The sequence below is a fragment of the Thermobia domestica genome, chromosome 5 (genome assembly GCF_964235325.1).
Source record: "Thermobia domestica chromosome 5, izTheDome1.hap1.1, whole genome shotgun sequence".
In the NCBI taxonomy this organism is placed as follows: Eukaryota; Metazoa; Arthropoda; class Insecta; order Zygentoma; family Lepismatidae; genus Thermobia; species Thermobia domestica.
Window position 1 is genome coordinate 199,970,867 of NC_137458.1, and position 19,088 is coordinate 199,989,954.

At 35.3% G+C, this 19,088-nt stretch overlaps 1 protein-coding gene across 1 annotated transcript in view; it reads left to right on the plus strand.

Moving 5' to 3' along the window:
• LOC145685360 (uncharacterized) overlaps window positions 1–18,390 on the plus strand; it is a 135,542-nt gene extending 117,152 nt beyond the window's left edge. Inside the window, exons 7-8 of the mRNA XM_081757747.1 lie at window positions 11,548–11,773; window positions 18,252–18,390. Coding sequence (XP_081613873.1) covers window positions 11,548–11,773; window positions 18,252–18,390 — 365 coding nt within the window. The remainder of the gene's footprint in view (window positions 1–11,547; window positions 11,774–18,251) is intronic.
• The last annotated feature ends 698 nt before the right edge of the window (window positions 18,391–19,088 follow it).

Genomic DNA, 19,088 nt, shown 5'->3' on the forward strand with positions numbered 1-19,088 from the left:
ATAAGCTTTCCAACTGTGTATAAATCATGACTCTGTGATAATTAGAAGGGTCACCAGAGCTCCGAACATGAGAGTCTACGATTTTGTTAAAATCCCTGGCGGGCGTCTAAAGGTTAATTGTGTTGTTATGCCGTGGACACTAATCATCAGGGCCCGGATCTTGGTGACAAGTCAACTATTTTCTGTTACGCTTAGGACAAGGCAACTTCAAATAAAAATGTTATCTATCAACTCTAGGTTTTAAAAATATATTTTTTTAGGGTCTACTTTTGGTAACTTTTTGCCGTTTTGAAGTTTCAGGTCATTTTTTAATATTTTAAGATAACTTTTATGTCACTTATAGTCTTTTTATTCTTTTTCTTCTGCATAAGGAAATTTCAAAATGAATAGTTTATGAATGTAAAAAACACGAAGTCAAATGATCTCATTTCTTGTTTCCTGACTATTGGATGGAAAAACTGCATTCATAACAAGCTAAGGAAAACTAAGCTGGTTAACGAAAGGTGGGAGTTGGTAGGTGGCCAAACAGATAGTTTTGGGTTGTTGATCACAAAAGATGTGATCACGTGAATAACTAAAAATAGATTGAAAGGCGTACACAGATTTTAAACAGGGTTTTTTCTATTATTCTCATGTATACAGTCTACACTTGCAAACATCTATTCTTCAAGTGTGCTTCCTAGTTTCAATTCAGGAGTGAATTAACGTTTTCAGTACGTACAATGTCTTACAATAGACTGTTAAACGGTCTGCCACTAACTGAAACAAAACTTGAATATGAGTGAGAAACGTTAATAAAAATCCAATTATATATATCGTTTTAAAAAAAAGCACAAGTTTTAAGGTCAATTTTTGAGAATTTTAGGGTCATTTTACAGGAATTTTAGTGTCATTTTATAGGTCACATTATAGAAAGTTTTAGGTCAACAAGATCCGGGCCCTGCTAATCATTGTTAGCTATCCATGTTGCAGATAGAGACGTATCTTGAAAACTGTTTAGTTAAAAAAAAATGTCATTTGCTCCTTGTAGGCTAGTCACTGCTCTTTTCTATGAGGTGTATTGTATTTGTCAGGGTATTTCTTCTAGGTTATGATGTGGGAACTGTTCATTATTATGGAAATGATAGTGACCAAAAAATATTCAAGTTTTGAATTTGTGAATTTGGATCTTAGAATAGTGTATAGTGTGTTTAACCTCAAGTATTCTTGAAAATCAAGAAATGTTCAAATACTTCACTTGAATTTCTGTCGGTTTAGTTCTACGCACATTGATGTACAGAATTCGTTCAGTAATTGCTGTTATAATAAGCATATAACTCTGCTTGTAATTTACTTCATGCACAAATCTTGCGGAGGATGGGTTGTTTGGTAGAAAATTAAATTAGCTTCTTCAATCTGATATTTTAGTTGTTTTAAACAAGTCTAACCACCGTCGAAAAAAAAACACGTTTAAAACAATTTGTTTAAAACGTTTAAAACAAACTGAATAAAACAACAGCCCTCGTTTAAAACATGTTTTAAACACTTGTTTTAAACATTTTGTTTTAAACATATCAACCCTGCTGGAAATATACAATAACCCTATCAGAGCTTTGATTTCTTTTTCACTTGTGTACTGAACATACGACGTATTTGATGCATAGCTTGTTCTCTGTCGAAATTTCTTCAGTGGACAACAATCAATTTTATTATATCTTGAGTAAGAAGGACGCTTCAGGCTTCTGTTCCTGTCTTCACATTCTGTCCTGCACCTTTGCCTTTTGGGATCCGAATAATATTCCGCGCAACAGAGCGTCGAGTTTGAACACTTGGCTCTAGCTACCAACGAAAACCATTTTTCCTTTTATTACGTTTGCCCTACCAACAGTGCCACTATCTGACTATATGTTTCAGCTGTTTCACTCTCACTTTCTGATGCAAATTGCTTATCAGACACCCCATGATCAACTTCTAAATTATCAATGAACGTATCATTATTGTCAGCATCGCTATCAAAATTATAGTCATTATCTAAAATTGAGTTCACAATAATGGGTAACTCATTTGAGTTAATGGACAGTGAATCTTGACGAACTCGTCTTCTCAACATGATAAAAATCTACAAAAAAACAGTTCACGAAATAAACAAGTAATACTAAAATTTTACATACGTAAACGCATAGCGGGGTCCAGGCCGACCCCAAACCCTTGATTGTCAAGTACTGTGAAGGAGCAAAGAAATATTGTGACTGTCACTCACGATACCTGACACTCAACTGGAATTACAGAGACAGAATGTTCTTAAGATTTTCGTGAGATTCTACAGGCAGGTTTATCAACTTTTAGTTTAACTTCCCAAAATAAACATATTTTTACTCGATGGTGAAAACCAAACATTCATTTTTTTCCTTAATAGTTTTATTTACAATTCAGAAATCAATTTCTTATTAAAACTTTACACTATCGCATCATTCTTTCTCTTGAAAAATTCCAAATCCAATACTTCGAATGGTTTCTTTTCGGAAAATGTTTTCAAGAAAACAGTTCCGAAAATTTTGCATATGTAGGAGAATTTCACAAATATCTCATTCACCCTGCCATGTGGAATAATGGATTTTTCTTACAAAATGTTAGAAAGGTAGCTTTTGGCATTAATGTATTACTATAAAATACAAGAATCTGCTTTTGTAAGAAAAATCAAAAACAATATTTTATTATAAGGTAAGTTTCGTTTAGACATTTCTTTTCGGATTTTGTCCACACTATATACATTAATATTCTGTTAGCAACCCTGCACTATTACATAATATAGTGTGTCCCAAAAGAAATGCAACCCGAACTTATATTTATCAGATGGGAGAAAAACCACACGCTATTTTGCAGCGTTGACAGTTGTAGAGACTATTTTTTAAGTATTGAAAAAAAACACATTTTTAAACAAAATAACGCATTCTGGCAACAGTATTCCAGCAGGTACTATATGCCTTGAAGCACTACTAATGACTCTAATGAATACCAGCAGTACCGGACTGGCCACGTTGGCTATTTGGCGATCACCAAGGGCCCGAGGCCCTGCAGGGATCACGAGGCGCAGGACCTGAAGGCCTTGGTCCAATTTTTGCGATCGCAAATGCTTTCTTGAGTCTTCCTATCAAAAAGATTGCGGTAGCTAAATTCGTCTTTCCGAAAGAAGTTTCCTCAACCCCACCCCCCTTGCTCATATCAGGACGGACCCGTGAGACAGTAAAACTTCTCTCTAACTCTATGGCCTATGGAACCTGGAGGTTCAATGCCGCGTTCACTAAAGCTCTCCACTGACTTCTATCCTTAGCCAACTGGATCTAGTTTTTACTCTGTATTCCTATTTCTGCGAGATCAATCTTATTATTGACCTCTCATCTACGCCTAGATCTTCGTAATGGTTGTTTTCCGATTGGTCTTCTAGTTAAGACTTTGAAAGCATTCCTACTTTCTTCCCTCCTGGCCACATGACCTGCCACCTGAGCCTCCTAGACTTGATGACTAACAATGTTTGGTAAACCGTATAAATTATGTAGTTCCTCGCTATGAAGTTTCCGCCATTCCAATTCCCGTTAATCATGGATTCGAATATTCGTGTCAGAATCTTGTTCTCAAATACTTACAGTCTACGCTCGTCCCTCAGAGTAAGCGACCATGTTTCGCAACCATATAGAAAACTTCCATGTATTTAGTTTTCTCTTCATTTACTTCTAACCCCATGTCCCTGCAAGCGTTTAATAATACCTCTACATTTCTTTCTATTGTTTTCCTATCATCCCCTATTAAATTTACATCATCAGCATACGTCATAACCTGGTAAATACCATTCAACTCTAGGCCCTGGTTGCCGTCTTTGATTTTTCTTATAGCGTATTCCAGGACAAAGTTGAATAGTAATGACAGCAATAGACATCCTTGTTTCAGGCCATTCTCGACGTGAAAGGTCGAGGATAAAAATTTTCCTACCCGGACTTTACTTTGGGATTCATTTAAACATATGTTAATTAATCTAATTAGCTTTTTCGATATTCCAAATTCTGTATGAATGTTGTACAATGTTTCTCTCCTAACCGAGTCGTAAGCCTTTCTAAAATCAATAAATAATTGATGTACCGGGTATTGTATTTCCACTTCTTTTCGAGTATTTGTCGAGTGGTAAATATTTGGTCGATAGTTGATCGATTTAGTCTAAATCCGCATTGATAATCTCCAATAATTTCATCTGCGTATTGAGTCAATTTTGTTAATAGAATGTTTGAAAGGATTTTATAGAATGTTGACAGAAGAGAAATGCCTCGATTACAGTCAGTTTTGTCGCTTTTCTTGTGATTGGGACAATTCTTTCCACTCTTGTAGAAATTCTTCCTTGTTCCAGATAAGGAGAATTGAATTTGTGTATCTTGTTCCACAATTTTTTGCCTAAAGCTAAAATTAATTCAGCCGGAATTTCGTCTACACCCGGAGATTGTTGTTCCTTTAATTTCGTTATAGCGATTTCTACTTCTATTCGGTTAGGTTCTACCTAGGTACAATATACGGTTCTGCGGGTGTATTTCCCTTTCTCCACTCATATTAGTTTTTGACTCCGTGTTAAACAAGTCGTCAGAGAAATCCAGTAAAAAATCATACTTAGCAAAGTACCCCTCTAGTCCGTAATGGGCCCTTGCGCTTATTCACTTTCACCTGTTGTCTCATGCGTACACCGATAAGTCAAAACCATTTGTCTTCTTTACTTTTTACGTTTACATAAAAAGGTTTATTCCAGAATGTATACAAAGAAAAAGTAATTGATTTTATTGTCTCATCAAATGAAGATCTGTGTAAAAACTGTCAAAGTAACTGAAGCAACTTCACGATTACGTCTGATTGTCTCAGTATTATTGTAACCTTTTTTGCGATCTGTTTTATACTACATATTTATTTAATACAGAAAATATGATATTGTCACTTATCATGTTTTGCAACTGTCGTCTTAAATATATATAAGGGGCCATTAAGGACCTGCACCAAGGGCCCTCAACTTGGCCAGTCTGGCACTGAATGCCAGGTAAGATTAAGCACAGCGTATATGGCGTATACGTCCATATAGCTTCGGCTACAGCGCTGCATAAACCTATTCTTCCGTATGAACAACGGCCATTTCAGCTAGTATAAATAAAAATGAAATATAAGAATGTTTGACGGCCAACTCCTCCTAGATCACTGCATCCAATTTGATGATTTTGGTACATGAGTGGATTATGGTATAACTTAGATTTATTTATCATATTAACGGTATGGGAGGTGAAGATGACTGAGGGGTGAGGCGGAAAAGGGTGATATGTAATAATAATAATAATAAAACTACCTATATTAGTGTGCGATCCATAGTTTTCTTGGCTGCTGAGATGAATAGTAACACTTACAATTCCGATTACGTCCAAACTCATACCTTATCGGGTTGGGGCTGAGGTGGAAAGAAATTGACATGTAAAAATAATCGAAAACGACCAATTTTATTGTCTATTCTATAATTTTTGGGGTAGTAGTGACTCGCGATGCTGTTTAAGTCTAAATTCATCCCCCATTGATAGGGTGAGGATCAGTGACGACGCCAGAGGGGGGCAAAGGGGGCGAGCGCCCCCCTAGTAGCTACTTCTGCCCCTCTGACTGCCACCTAGACTGCCCCCCCCCCGACTCCTACAATCTTTAAACATTCTAATTATATGTAATATTTTATATCAGTATCATAACCAATCTCATTGTCAAATTTTAGTCTACTTTCCATGCATTTACTATTCCATGATTAGCCCTCAAGCTTTCTTCTTTGAGCATCTGGGTATTCACGCAAATTTCTGTTTTCTAATTTAGCGCCTTTTGAGGTAAATTTTAGTTATACTTCTTTCTTATGGTTTTTAATTATTGTGCCTAGCGAACAATAGTAGATTTGGTCGACTTTTTTCTTCTCATTGGATCAACTTCGATTGGAAACAACAGAAAGGTAAAACCAGTTAAGTAGCTTGTTTGTATTTATCCAGGTTTGAAGTTTTCAGTTTCATATTTTGTTTTATTTAAAGGTTCTATATTTCTTTTTTCTGAAACATTATTCTCGACTTTCAATATTCAGAGGATGTGCTTATAACAGCTTAGTTTACAACTACCAGAGCTTAATATTTTGAAGGGGATAAAAAGAGTTGTGTTTTCCCTTCCTGCAAATGATAATAATAAATTTATGGAATTTAATTGATTCCCAATAAAACGTATTGTCAAGAGTGCTGATCTTTAGTTAGTAATTGGTTTATACTAGTGCTCTCTTACTTATTTTGTTTCAAAGTACTGACATGATGTCTACCATATTGACTAGGAACTGCTGAAAAATTCGTAGCCCAACCCAGAAGGAGTGCACGTGGAATGGTGAAGTTTTACTTCTTTTACACTTCCCCCGCGAGTCAATATACTACCTTGTACAGTGCTCCAGTTTTTGCAGAAAAGTTAAAAAATCTGAAGATTTCCTCGCACCACTATTCGTAGCACTACCCCTATCAGATCTAAAATGGCGTCCTTTCAAGTGTTATTTAACTTTGGGAAATAAGTACACGTAATAGACGGAGCTAAATCTGCGGAATAAGAATGATGATCTAGACATTGAAATCCTAGATTATGCAATGTCAGTTGTGTTCACAGGGGCTTGATGGAAAGGTTGATTCTCCTGAAGGAACAGAATTCCTTTCTTTTCATTTTCCGCGGCGTTGAACTTTGAATTTTTCTTTCAGTTTTGTAAATAATGTAGAGACTCTGGATTCAATATCTGACCGTTGCGGAGATATTCTATGAGTACGACTCCATACTTATCCCAGAAGAATGTTGCAAACAGTTTCTCAACCTACATCTGTGTCTTGAACTTCTTGGGGCGATGGAGAAATGAGTGCTACTACTCCATTGACTGTTGTTTCGATTCCGGATCATAGTGGTACAACCATATTTCATCTATGGTTACTATTCGTCAGCGAAATTGATCAGAATTACGGTCAAATTGGAAGAAGACTTCTCTTAATGCCGTTACTCTTTTATTCTCCTGATAGATATTTTGGGAACCCATTATGTCGAGAACTTGAGCATACCCAAGCCATTCTGAATTATACAATCGACGAGTTCCAAAGAAATGCCCAGAATCTCTGACAAAGTTTTGCTGAGAATGCGGGGTGTAGCCAGACCTCAGACTATAATATGTATATCGTGAGTTTACTATACACTTTAAAAACTATATAAATAATAGCTTAAATTATTTTTGTTACTCAAACACTGGGGTGGCCTAGGCCCTCCGGTCCCGGGCTATATCCACCACTGGCTGAAATGCTGCAATTTTCAACAATAATGTCACAAATTGCATCCGTGATTTCGGGAAGAGTCATTGCTTTTAATCATCCTGGATGTATAGCATAATTTGTTGAGAAATCGCCACGATTATACTAAGCCATTTACTTCTTCACCGCTGTATATAACGGAGGGGAGCCCCGTGGTGTTTCACTGATTTCCTAATTAATATACTTCGGTGACTTTCCTTGGTGGAACAAAAATGTTATAACAGTTAGGATCTGGATGTTCGTGAAATTATCTGTTTGGGCACACATAATCACTTCAGAGGCCTGGGAAACAATAAGAATTTCATTATTAATATGAAAATTTGTATTTGTACATACAGAGATATGTTTTTCTAAACTACCGATTCATTTTTCTACCTAGTACCTACATTCCTTCCGGATTGGACTACGACATTTTCAGCAGCTCCTCGTAAATTCTCTCTGTCTCTCTCTCTCTCTCTCTCTCTCTATATATATATATATATATATATATATATATATATATATAGAGAGAGAGAGAGAGAGAGAGAGAGAGGGATACGTAGCATATACAGTATTACTAGACGAATGTGTTAATTGTAGCATACGCGAAAATAATTCAATTTATGTTTAGGCTTCAAAAGTTTCATTGAAAAATATTTCATGTGCAGACGTTGCTTATTTATTAGTTACAAATTTTACTTGAAATAACTTTAATTTATAATCATATAGGTCTAATATAAAAACAGCAACGAAATTACACAATGTAATGTAAAATAAGTCAAACGTAATAAATATGTCATTTTTGGTATGGCAAATAAGTTTGGTATGGCCGCCCCCCCGAAAATGTATCTGCCCCTCCTTTCCCCCCCTAAGAACTTAAATCTGGCGTCGTCACTGGTGAGGATGGGAGTGGGAAAGGTTGACATTATAGATTTGCCTCATTACACTTTCATTGAGATGTGTATTCGATGGGGAAAGAGGATTCAAATCCTTTCCACAAATTTGTTCTCCCAGTGCGAAGAACGGACATTTCAGCTAGTATTCTAATTACAGTGGAGTCTCTTTAATTCGAAGTCCAAGGGGACAAGAAAAATTCGAATTAACCAAAATTCGAATTAACAAAAAACTCTCACTTTAAAGTAAAATCAAGGAAACAAAATAACTGTACTGTATATGAAAAACTAATTAACATGCAATGCACCTTACCTATAAAGCACCACATTTTCGTAAGGAATTAGAATAGGCGCCGAGATTCGACATTGTGCATAATGCACGCCAATAAATCACAAACGAATCTGCTTACCTTTTTATCACTGTTTTAGTTCAGTTAGTGGATGACAGAGTTCAAGGTCATTGACATTTCTACAGAAGGGATCAGGGCTGTCAACCATACCATAATTATGGTACACATACCATAATTTCAAGTCCTGTACCATGTACCATAGTACTTTCATTATGGTACACAAAAGTACCATAATCCGGATGCGACTGTCTTTTTGCTTCATTTAAATATTGGAAAATTAGACGAATATGGATTTTTTTTTTTTTTTTTGTAGTTTTCTTTTCCACATTGAATATAAAGCTATAGCTAAATATGATACTGGTTTCACTTCCCTTGTATTGTCTGTCTTCACCTTCCGAAGTACGGTACCATAAACATCTACTATCCCTGAATCTTTTTATTGCACTGTTTTCGAAAAAGACAACTTTGTTGCACTTTACAAGGATGTGACTGGGGAGGTTTTCTTTTCGGAAAACAGTTATTGGCAGATGAAGATTCTCTGTGTTCTTTAATACTTGTCTCTGCGCCACATCAAAAACTGAGAAGGAAGAAATATTAGCTAATTACAAAGATATTTTTTCGCGCATTTGAACCTCGAATAAAGTCATTTGAACTATATCTTGAGTTCTATCAGTGAGTATTTTAGTTATTCTAATTTTACTGCATAATATAATCTAGTGCATCATAAGCATGAGGTAATTTATTTCGTTCAGACGTTATTATACCAATACGTAAAAGAAATGACGTTCATGCTATTGTAACACAATAATAATAATAATAATAATAATAATAATAATAATAATAATAATAATAATAATAATAATAATAATAATAATAATAATAATAATAATAATAATAGAGGTCCAGAATAAATAGCTTTCCAATTGACAAATAAACAAAAGGGGCAAATAATAAGTACTGCACACGCTTGATTTTTGAAGTGTACCATAATATCCTACAAAATACCATAATTTTGATCATCATGCACAATAATTGCCAGCTACTTAGTTGGCAGTCCTGGAAGGGATTGATACTTCCAGGTTATTGAGGAAGTGGAGAGATGCGTACCAACCATCTTCTGCCGGATTCTCTATCCTGCCAGAGAGTCCAGTTGAGGTGGTATCAACAAAATTTCTCTTTCCCATGGTCGCTTCTGAATAAGATAACAGATAAATAAAAACCAGTTGAAATTACATTGTTCTATTTGCAATTTGTCGAACACTGCAAATTTTTCCACTGTAAATACTTCGAATTATCGAAACAGGACGTTGAAATGTTCGATTTACCCACGATTTTTTACCATTGTTTTTAATACAGTTTTCAAGGGGAATAAGCTTTTGTTCGAATTATCCAATAATTCGAATTATCCAAGTTCGAATTAAAAAGAGTCCGCTGTAGTTACCTTTGGCATTGAAGAAGTTATCTTCATAACAATGCTGAGTAAAATCCAATAGGATATGAATCGAAAGCATTATGAATTATCATCAGTATAATTTATTTAAGTAATATACACTAAACAGAAGATATGTAATTTTTTTTATATATTTGGTCTAGGAATTAATTCGTGCGGGTGGACAAGAGATGGCGCAACGAACGGAGCGTCCCACAGTTCCGTGTATCCACACATGTGTTGCAATCCCCTGTCATCGCGTATCGTTCGTAGTATAGGGCAGTGGATTAAAGCGTCAACAACACCAGTTTGTAGTTAAGTGAACATGGCGCAATTTGTGCCTGATAAAGTGTTTTTGCGGGGTGTCCTGCTGCATTACTTTAACATGCAGAAAAGTGCGACTGAAAGTCATCGTATTTTGGTGGAAGTGTATGGTGACCTTGCTCTAGCTGAGCGAACGTGTCAGAAGTGGTTTGCACGGTTTAGAAGTGGTGATTTTGGCTTGGCAGACCAAGAGCGAGCTGGACAGCCAAAAAAAATTTCAAGACGAAGAATTGACAGCATTGCTCGAGCAGGATTCGTGTCAAACGCAGGAACAACTTGCAGCAGCATTAGGCGTTGATCAAACAACAGTCTCCAAACGCTTGAAAGCCATGGGAATGATTCAAAAGATGTCACATTGGGTTCCACATGAATTGAAAGACAGAGACGTTGAAAGACGAAAAACCATTTGCGAATTGCTGCTTCAACGACAGAGCAGAAAGGGTTTCTGCATCGAATTATTACGGGTGATGAGAAGTGGATCCATTACGAGAACCCTAAACGAAAAAAGGCCTGGGTGAAACCAGGTGAACCAGGTCCATCACAACCAAAACGATATATTCACTGTGCAAAGGTTATGCTGTGCATATGGTGGGATATGAAAGGTGTGGTGTACTATGAGCTGCTGCAACCGGGTGAAACTATGAATGGAGAACGTTATCGACGACAATTAATGCGTTTGAAGCAAGCTCTGGCCAGAACACGACCAGAATGGGAGAACAGACATGATAAACTTATTGTTCAACATGATAACGCTCGCCCACATGTCGCAAAACCGGTCAAAACCTATTTAGAAAATGTCGGATGGGAAGTTTTACCCCACCCGCCGTATTCACCAGACGTTGCTCCTTCGGACTACTACTTGTTCGATTGCATGAACAACGATTTGATTGGACAGCGGTTTACTTCTTCAGAAGATATCGAAACATGGGTCTCTGACTGGATCGCTTCCAAGGATGAGGACTGCTTTCGCCACGGAATCCGTACATTGCCTGACAGATGGGCGAAAGTGGTGGCTAGCGATGGACAATATTTTTCTTAAGATATTTATGTATTTTGTGTTTGTACTACAGCTTCAATGTGTGCATACCAACCGCACGAATTAATTCCTAGACCAAATATAATAGTGTACTTTGGGTTATATATTACTAGTTTTAGGTTACGTGCACGAGCGAATAAATAATATATTCTTACAAGATTAATTTCATTACTTTTTATGTTTGTATTTACAGAATTTTTGGATGCAGCGTTACAGCAACACCTTGATTTGGACACTGACACAATTGAGCGACAATTTATGGAACTAGCAAACTTAAATCGCTCACCAAGCAACATTTCTCCTTTCGAGAGTGTGTTCAGAGGGATTTCTTTAGACACTGATATGTCAATCTCATCAAAGAAATGGGAACACAAGAAACATCGTGTCCCTAAAAGTTTTCCATTTTTATGTGCACAGAAGTACGTCTTACGCTGCTTTAGTTTGATGCATATCATTCGCATGTAAGAACATGAGTTTCTGCGTTGGAGACAAAGAGAAAATTATATGGAGTATTTATAAAAGTGCATTTGAAGCATTAAAATAAGATATTTCAATTATGAAAATCAAACGCGTGGAGAAAACTAACTGAAAATGCAATTTTAAGTACATTTTTGCAATACATGCTCAACAAAGTTATTTTACCAAATCTTGACAAATCATGCAATGTTAGAAAGAAAATGAAGCCTTAGGTTACTTTGTTTATTTGTATTAATTCAGAAATTACCATGTTTAACGTTTTCTGAAATATGTACTTTACTCAATTGATATACTGAAAGATGAAATGTTACTCCAGATACACTAATATTACAGATGAAATAAAATTTGTTTAGGTTTGAATTCAAAACTTAACATGTTGCAAGTAAAATTAGAAAACTGTTACAATTTTAAAAAGTCTTGCTGGTTGGAGTATTTCATATTACTTATGAACATTTTGCCTACTGAAGTATCTACTTCATTTAGATCACTTTAGAAAGAACATTATTATTTTTCTTTGAAAGAAAGGGTTAATTTGACTAATTTTTACAGGTGTTTTATGATTTGTTCAAATGTTTTCAGTAGAGGTGAAGTTCTAATTAAGATTAATTCATATGTAGCATCGCGTAATGAAAAGCAACTTATTAAGTTTATAATTTCCATTTCTTTAAACACACAGCTACTTGGTATCACATCAGATTTCAACTTTAACGTTTTAAAGCCAGAGATATTAGAACAATAGCCTCATCTATGATTCATGCATATAACTAATTGTTCGCTATGGTTTTAGTGATCCTGTCAATTCTTATTGATACTCATTAACAACTTACCTCATGTTTATAGCATAGAAAGAACATAATGGAAGTACACATAGTATTAGTATTACCAAGATAGAATCAACGCATTGCATTTGCTAAGAGTTGCTACCGAAGCAACAAGGCTGTTAATAGTTTAATTTTGTCATATACTAAATATTTGTAAAAAGGTTTTATTGAAGTCTTTATTTCACTAAAAATCCATTTGATTAATAATGTTAAGTAGCATGAAATAATTCTAAAGAACTTGTAAAACAAAATTATTTCAAAATGACAATTATGCATAAGAAAGAAACATATATAGGCTACGTAACAACGTACGCTGAAAGTTGGAAAGTTACTACTCAGAAAGTTGCGCTCTTTTGAAAACTTCCATCATTTTCACTTCGCATGGAATATGCTAACGTCAATTTTAAAGGCCTGTAATTTCATTTTATTTAAATATGTATTGTTTCACATCTGAACAACGAGGAGAACGATCTACCAACTGACAGGAAGGAGTTCTACAATTTGTTTTCGAAAGGACCAAACATTCAATGCTATAGCCTATTAAAAGCATTCAGTGTCTAAAACGGAACGTCGTTCAGAACCTTCATAAGGTCGGTGACCACTATTTCAGAACTTAAAACGTCTTAAATTGCCATTTATAATTATTTTAGGTTATTTAAAATGTTTTAGAAAAGGTATGTATTTATGATGTATGGATGATATACGTATATATATATATATATATATATATATATATATATATATATATATATATATATATATATATATATATATATATATATATATAACGCACAAAATATTAATCGTTTTTGACAATCGAAAAGTTTTCAACAATACAATAACAAGGCTCCATTTACTCAGTATATTTCTTCGTAATTTGTAGTGGCCGAGGATGAATAACGACCCTATTTCGAGTAGATAGACCTAGAGGATCATGTTCTTCGTACAGACAATGTTCAGGAAAATTTTCTTTGGAACCCTTAGGAAATACCAGTATGGATACACCCAGTGGCGTATTTACGATTTTGTTTCGGGAGGGGCTTTGCTAACTTTCGGGGGGGGGCTTTGCCTGGAAATGTGAAAATTCTGCAAGATATTTAATTTACTTTACTATACTAAGATTTCGGGGGGGCTTAAGCCCGGAAGCCACCCCCCTAAATACGCCACTGGATACACCTCTTGCATGATGTGTTGTAGAGCGATTTTTCGGTATTCATGAGAATTTTGACAGGCGATAGAAAGAGGTTCACATCACAGAATCTCTCTAAATATTTTGTTTAATGCCGCTCCAGAAAATGAAGAATTCTCTGTGCTATTTAGTAACGTGAAAGTTACCAGAAACACAATAACTCAAAATGTTTTCTTCTTCAGTGTTATTTAGGAAGGTGAAGTGATGATTGTGCTGCACATTATTTCAAATATAAGAATTTTAAGAAAAAGAATAAGTAAAAATTTTGTTTCTTGTTCTAAACAGGCTAGGTCAAGGATGTTATAAAATAGAGGATCTGCCCATATGTTTCTTAATCCTATTACATCAATGAAGCTAAAAAAAAACAACCGAGCATCGCCAACTCTGATTGGATACTCTCGTTTCTTGCATCGTCTGATTGGCTACTTTCGTTTCCGCCATGATTGTTGGCTCAATACATTGCGATCTTATTGGGCAGAGTGGGCAGAGTAGGGGTGACGTATGGCTTCAAGATTTTGCTGTAAGGGCAGATCCTATATTTTATAAGATCCTTGAGCTAGGTTTATAGAATCTTTCAAAACATCACGTTGTTCAGTGCCGCTCCAGAAAGTGAAATGATTCCTTTGTGTTATTCAGTAACATGAAAAGTCGGAAACAAAACAACTCAAAATATTTTTTTCTTAGTGTGATTCTAGGAAGTAAAGTTTGTGATGAATAAGAATTCAAATGTATATAAATTAATACATATTTGTGTGTGTGTGAATCAGGTTCATTGTAATCCTAGAGAGGCTATGCTTATGCTGTACCAAATTTGAACTATCAGTAACAACTCCAAGTGAAAAAAGTTTTATTAATATTTTTAATCGTACAAAATTGATTAGATTAAAGTGTGATAAACTAGTGTTCAAGGACAAATTTCGAAGAGTACAAGAACTTAAAAAAAGTTTTAAATATAATCAAATATACTAAAATATAAATTTCTGTAATCTAAAACATATAATCCTAAACAATATTTTTGAAAACCTATAAAATCCTATAGTAAGACTACTCATGGCTTTGGATTGATTGTTTTAACAAAATAATTTAAAATAAAGTGGGTTTTAAGCTTTGGTCAGTGTCTCTTCTGTTAAAATAAAATCCTAATTTGAATTTTGGAATCTAAAAATCCGAAGCTTAATAATAATAATAATATAAGGTCACGTAAACGTCTAACATATAAAGATGAATTTAATATTGATAACATAGCAATAACGTTACTCCATAAGTTCCAAGTTAAACAAGTAGCCAACTTATTCAGTAACAAGTAACACAAGTCTTGTGGGAAAACATAGGTCTCGTAAGAATCGGACCAAGTTACGCAGGTAACCAACCAGGATAGGTAGCCAAGTAACGGGTTTTAACGTAACATGAAATGTATCCTGAATGATGACGGAAATTTCTAGCGGGTCTTTCTGTAGTCTTCATGTATTTATCGCAGTGCAGAAACCAAACATAAAATCTGAAAACATTTAATTTTATTTTCATGTGAATGAACATTTTAAATTAGTAAAAGTGAATGGCAGGCATTCATTTTCTGGAGCAAAAATCGTGTTTTTATGTCCAGCGGCTCAAAATAACGTTTGATAATAACAAAAATAATGTCTGGGTAATGTTATGGAAAAAAACAATGATAACTGTTGTTGATACTGAACATATACGATTTACAAAGCAATTTGATGCATGATCATGTTGTTTACAAAAGCAGCTATAATATTTTCTTCTTTCCCTGCGTCCTTCATATCATATTTTTGCAAGTAAACGAAACTCTCATATTCTATATAGCAAACAAAAAAATCCCATGTACAAAGTTCTGCACCTAAGTATTTATCAGTTAAGAACAACAATTTCAAAAACTTCCATATGATGGAACCTTACCTTAAATGGCGATCTGTCTTTATACTGAAAACCAATGCGTTCAACAAAAAGATTTTTGTGTGATGTGTTTAACAAACTTAATCTTTCCTTTCTAAGCAATATGATTTTTCAGACCTTTATTCCAATTTTCTGGGATGTTTTCACAAATCCGATATGATATAAATCTTTCTAAATTTACAGTTTCACAATTCAAAAGGTCATAGGGATCCATAAAGAACATTTGTATAAAACATCATTCTTAGAAGATACAGAAAATGTCTTCCCTAAGTTTTAGTTCACTATATTGGATTCTTGTAAATGAATCGTACTCTCTACATTAAAAATTGTAGATAAATATATCGTAGTATAATTTGGATGGAATACATAAGATACAAATATATAGTTAATGAAATATTTCAAATAAATGAGCAGGTATATTTGAAATATTGACAACAATTCTTGTTAGAACGAAAAAATATTTTTCCAAGATTTTGTTTCCCAGGTGAATTTGAATTTATTGTAATTTAAAAAAATAATGCTATATATTTAAATACCACTCATTCTAGCTTTGGAACTTCTTCTGTACAATAAAAGACCACACCATATATTATTTAATAAATAATCTTGTTTACTATTATACACTACTATACTAATAAATACACTATTATTTATTAGATAGTATATGCTTTGGTCAGATTTTGTCTTTGAATCTATATATTTATTTAACATATTGTGGTAAAATATCAATAACTCAAAGTGGTGAATAAAAATGTTTTTAATTACACTTGCATAATTATGGAGTTAAATTTGCAAGCTTTAGACGATTTCATCCTTTATGTCGTGTTCATTTAGTTATTAGAAATCGCGAAGATTATTATTATGTATAGTGACAATACTTAAATAATGTGATATATTGTTATAATAAATAATTCCAGTGGGCTTTTTGTATAATTTTAGCTGAACTCTTTATTTTATTTGAAAGTTTTGAAATTATGAAGAAATAAAATTATATAGTAGGATTTGTGAAAACATACGTATTATATTTTATTTGAGAATTACACTGAATTAAATTTATTGAAATACATATTCACTTTTACAAGTAGACATTTTTAAACATTTGTGTCTCTTTCCTTTAATTTATATCTGCTTTCGTCCATTATTCTGGTAGCTAGCTTTCACAGGAATATATTAACCATGGTTTGGAAGAAACGTGTTCCTTTAATTCGTCCATTTCACAGAAACGAAATTACATAAAGTATTTCTTATTATTGTGATGAATTAAGTAGGCATTATACTTTTACTTTTTATTGTATTGATGCATTTAATATAATTATCAAATAATATACATTATTGTGATAACCTTTACAATAGCACTTTCAAACTTTCGCCGAGATGATTACAGAAAAAAGATCTCCTCCAGTTCCTTACCAGAGGGTAGCGTTCCCAAAACTGATGCAACGTTCCCTCTTTGTACTGCCATAATGATGCGTTGTAGTAAAAAAAAGAGGTTGCTTTGGGGTCTCCTGACGATAAATAAATGCGGTGACCGACTTCTTTTATAAAGTTAAGGCCTTCAGGACCCCATGAACCACCTGATTCGATAGCTATAGCGACAAAATTATATTTGTCGAGTAAATCGCTGTACTTCTTGCGTTTTTCTGTTTCACGGCGAGCAGCCACGTTGCCAGCTTGTGCTGAGGAAGAATGTAGATTTGCAGCGGCGAATGTGTCGGAACAAGTAAAATCCCACAGAAATGCTTTTCCTTTCTTCCACGGTATTAGGGTCATACCATCTGGCTTCTTGCCGTCTGCACGACTGCATCCCAACGGTTCACATATGGAAGGAACGCCTGCTGAAATTAGTGCCCTCATGATAATGTCATTGACGCTGGAGTGGCGTGAATATCTGCCCGCACTATTGGCACAGGAGAGTCCGTGTAGGCCCTTCTTGTTTACGACACTTCTACAGGCAGAACATCTGTGTTGCTCGCAAACATCTGCTGCCAAACGCAGTGCACTGGCAATTCGGAAGCTGTCATTGGGAATATGTAATGCTAAAGAAGATGGCGGGATAGCATGGAGCCAAGCGCCTGCTTCTGGAGATGATGTAGCTAGGAGTCTGGCTTTATCTTCTGGGTTATCGGATGACTGAAGTAGAGCTGGGAAGTGATTATTTATAAGAGGATTGTCCCAAGAGGATTGTAGTTCTCTCTTATCAAGATCAGGGGGATCTGATCCTACTATAGACGAGCACTTAGCAATGCTATCGCTGACATCCGAATCCGATACTAGGCTAGGATCTTGTTGGAGAATGGTCTCGATCAATGGCTTAGCGCCATAGAAGGAAGACAGAAAGTATGAAATAGCCAGGTCCATGGCGCGGCAAATGCCGAGACCTCCGTGGTTAACAGGGAGGGACGCCTGCAACCAAGAGTTATTGTTGAGTGAACAATTCAGGATAGATTCTAGACAGGTCTTCAAGGTGTTGTCATATCATATCGCTGTGCTCCTTTTTAGACGGAAACTGTCCATTCCAGAAGATCAGCATCACGCCGAAAAGGAGCACAGCGAAGAAAGTATAGCAGCCTTGTCATGGACAATGAAGCACGTAGTAGGTAAAAGACAGAGTGAGCTGAAATCAAGGAAAGACGTGTAAAGAAGAAGTCTAATTTAGAAATTTTGTCTTTTAATATTGTTCGTCTTGCCTTATTAGATAATGCTGCTCCTAATAAGTTGGCGTCATCTGTCAAAATTCTTTCAATCCCAGGCGCGGCTTCGTCAAACAGCTTGAAACGGTTATTAGACTGCTCATTGGAGACTCCGAAAAAGCTGATCTCACATTTGGAGAAATTCATTTGCAATCCGATCTGCTTAGCCCGTCTAATGTCTCTAGTACTGTATCTTTGTCTCCAGCTATAGTCCCGTCATCCAAATACCATATGTTCAGTTCCATATTGATACTGTTAACGATGGATTGTAAAGTTAGTGCGAACAAACCAGAGCCAAGAGGGTCGCCTTGTTGTACGCCACGCTGAGAGAGGATTATTTCATCTCCTAAGTATAAGTTGCTCGGTTGCGAGTAGCACTGATGGACGTATCGATAAATTGATGGAAAACTTTTTTTTTACCTGTATGAGCATAGAGTCACGATTCAACTCGTTAAATGCGTTTCTGAAGTCTATTTTCGGAAACACTTTCTCCTGCTGGTGTGGAAAAGACTAGTACATACGAGCAGCGTGGACTGCTGCTTCTGCTCCATGTGGGACGCAAACTCCCAGTTGGTGTGGAGATAGAAAATGTGTTAGAGGTTCTCTAATTTTATGGCAAATGATTTTGGCTGCTAATCTCCTCCGC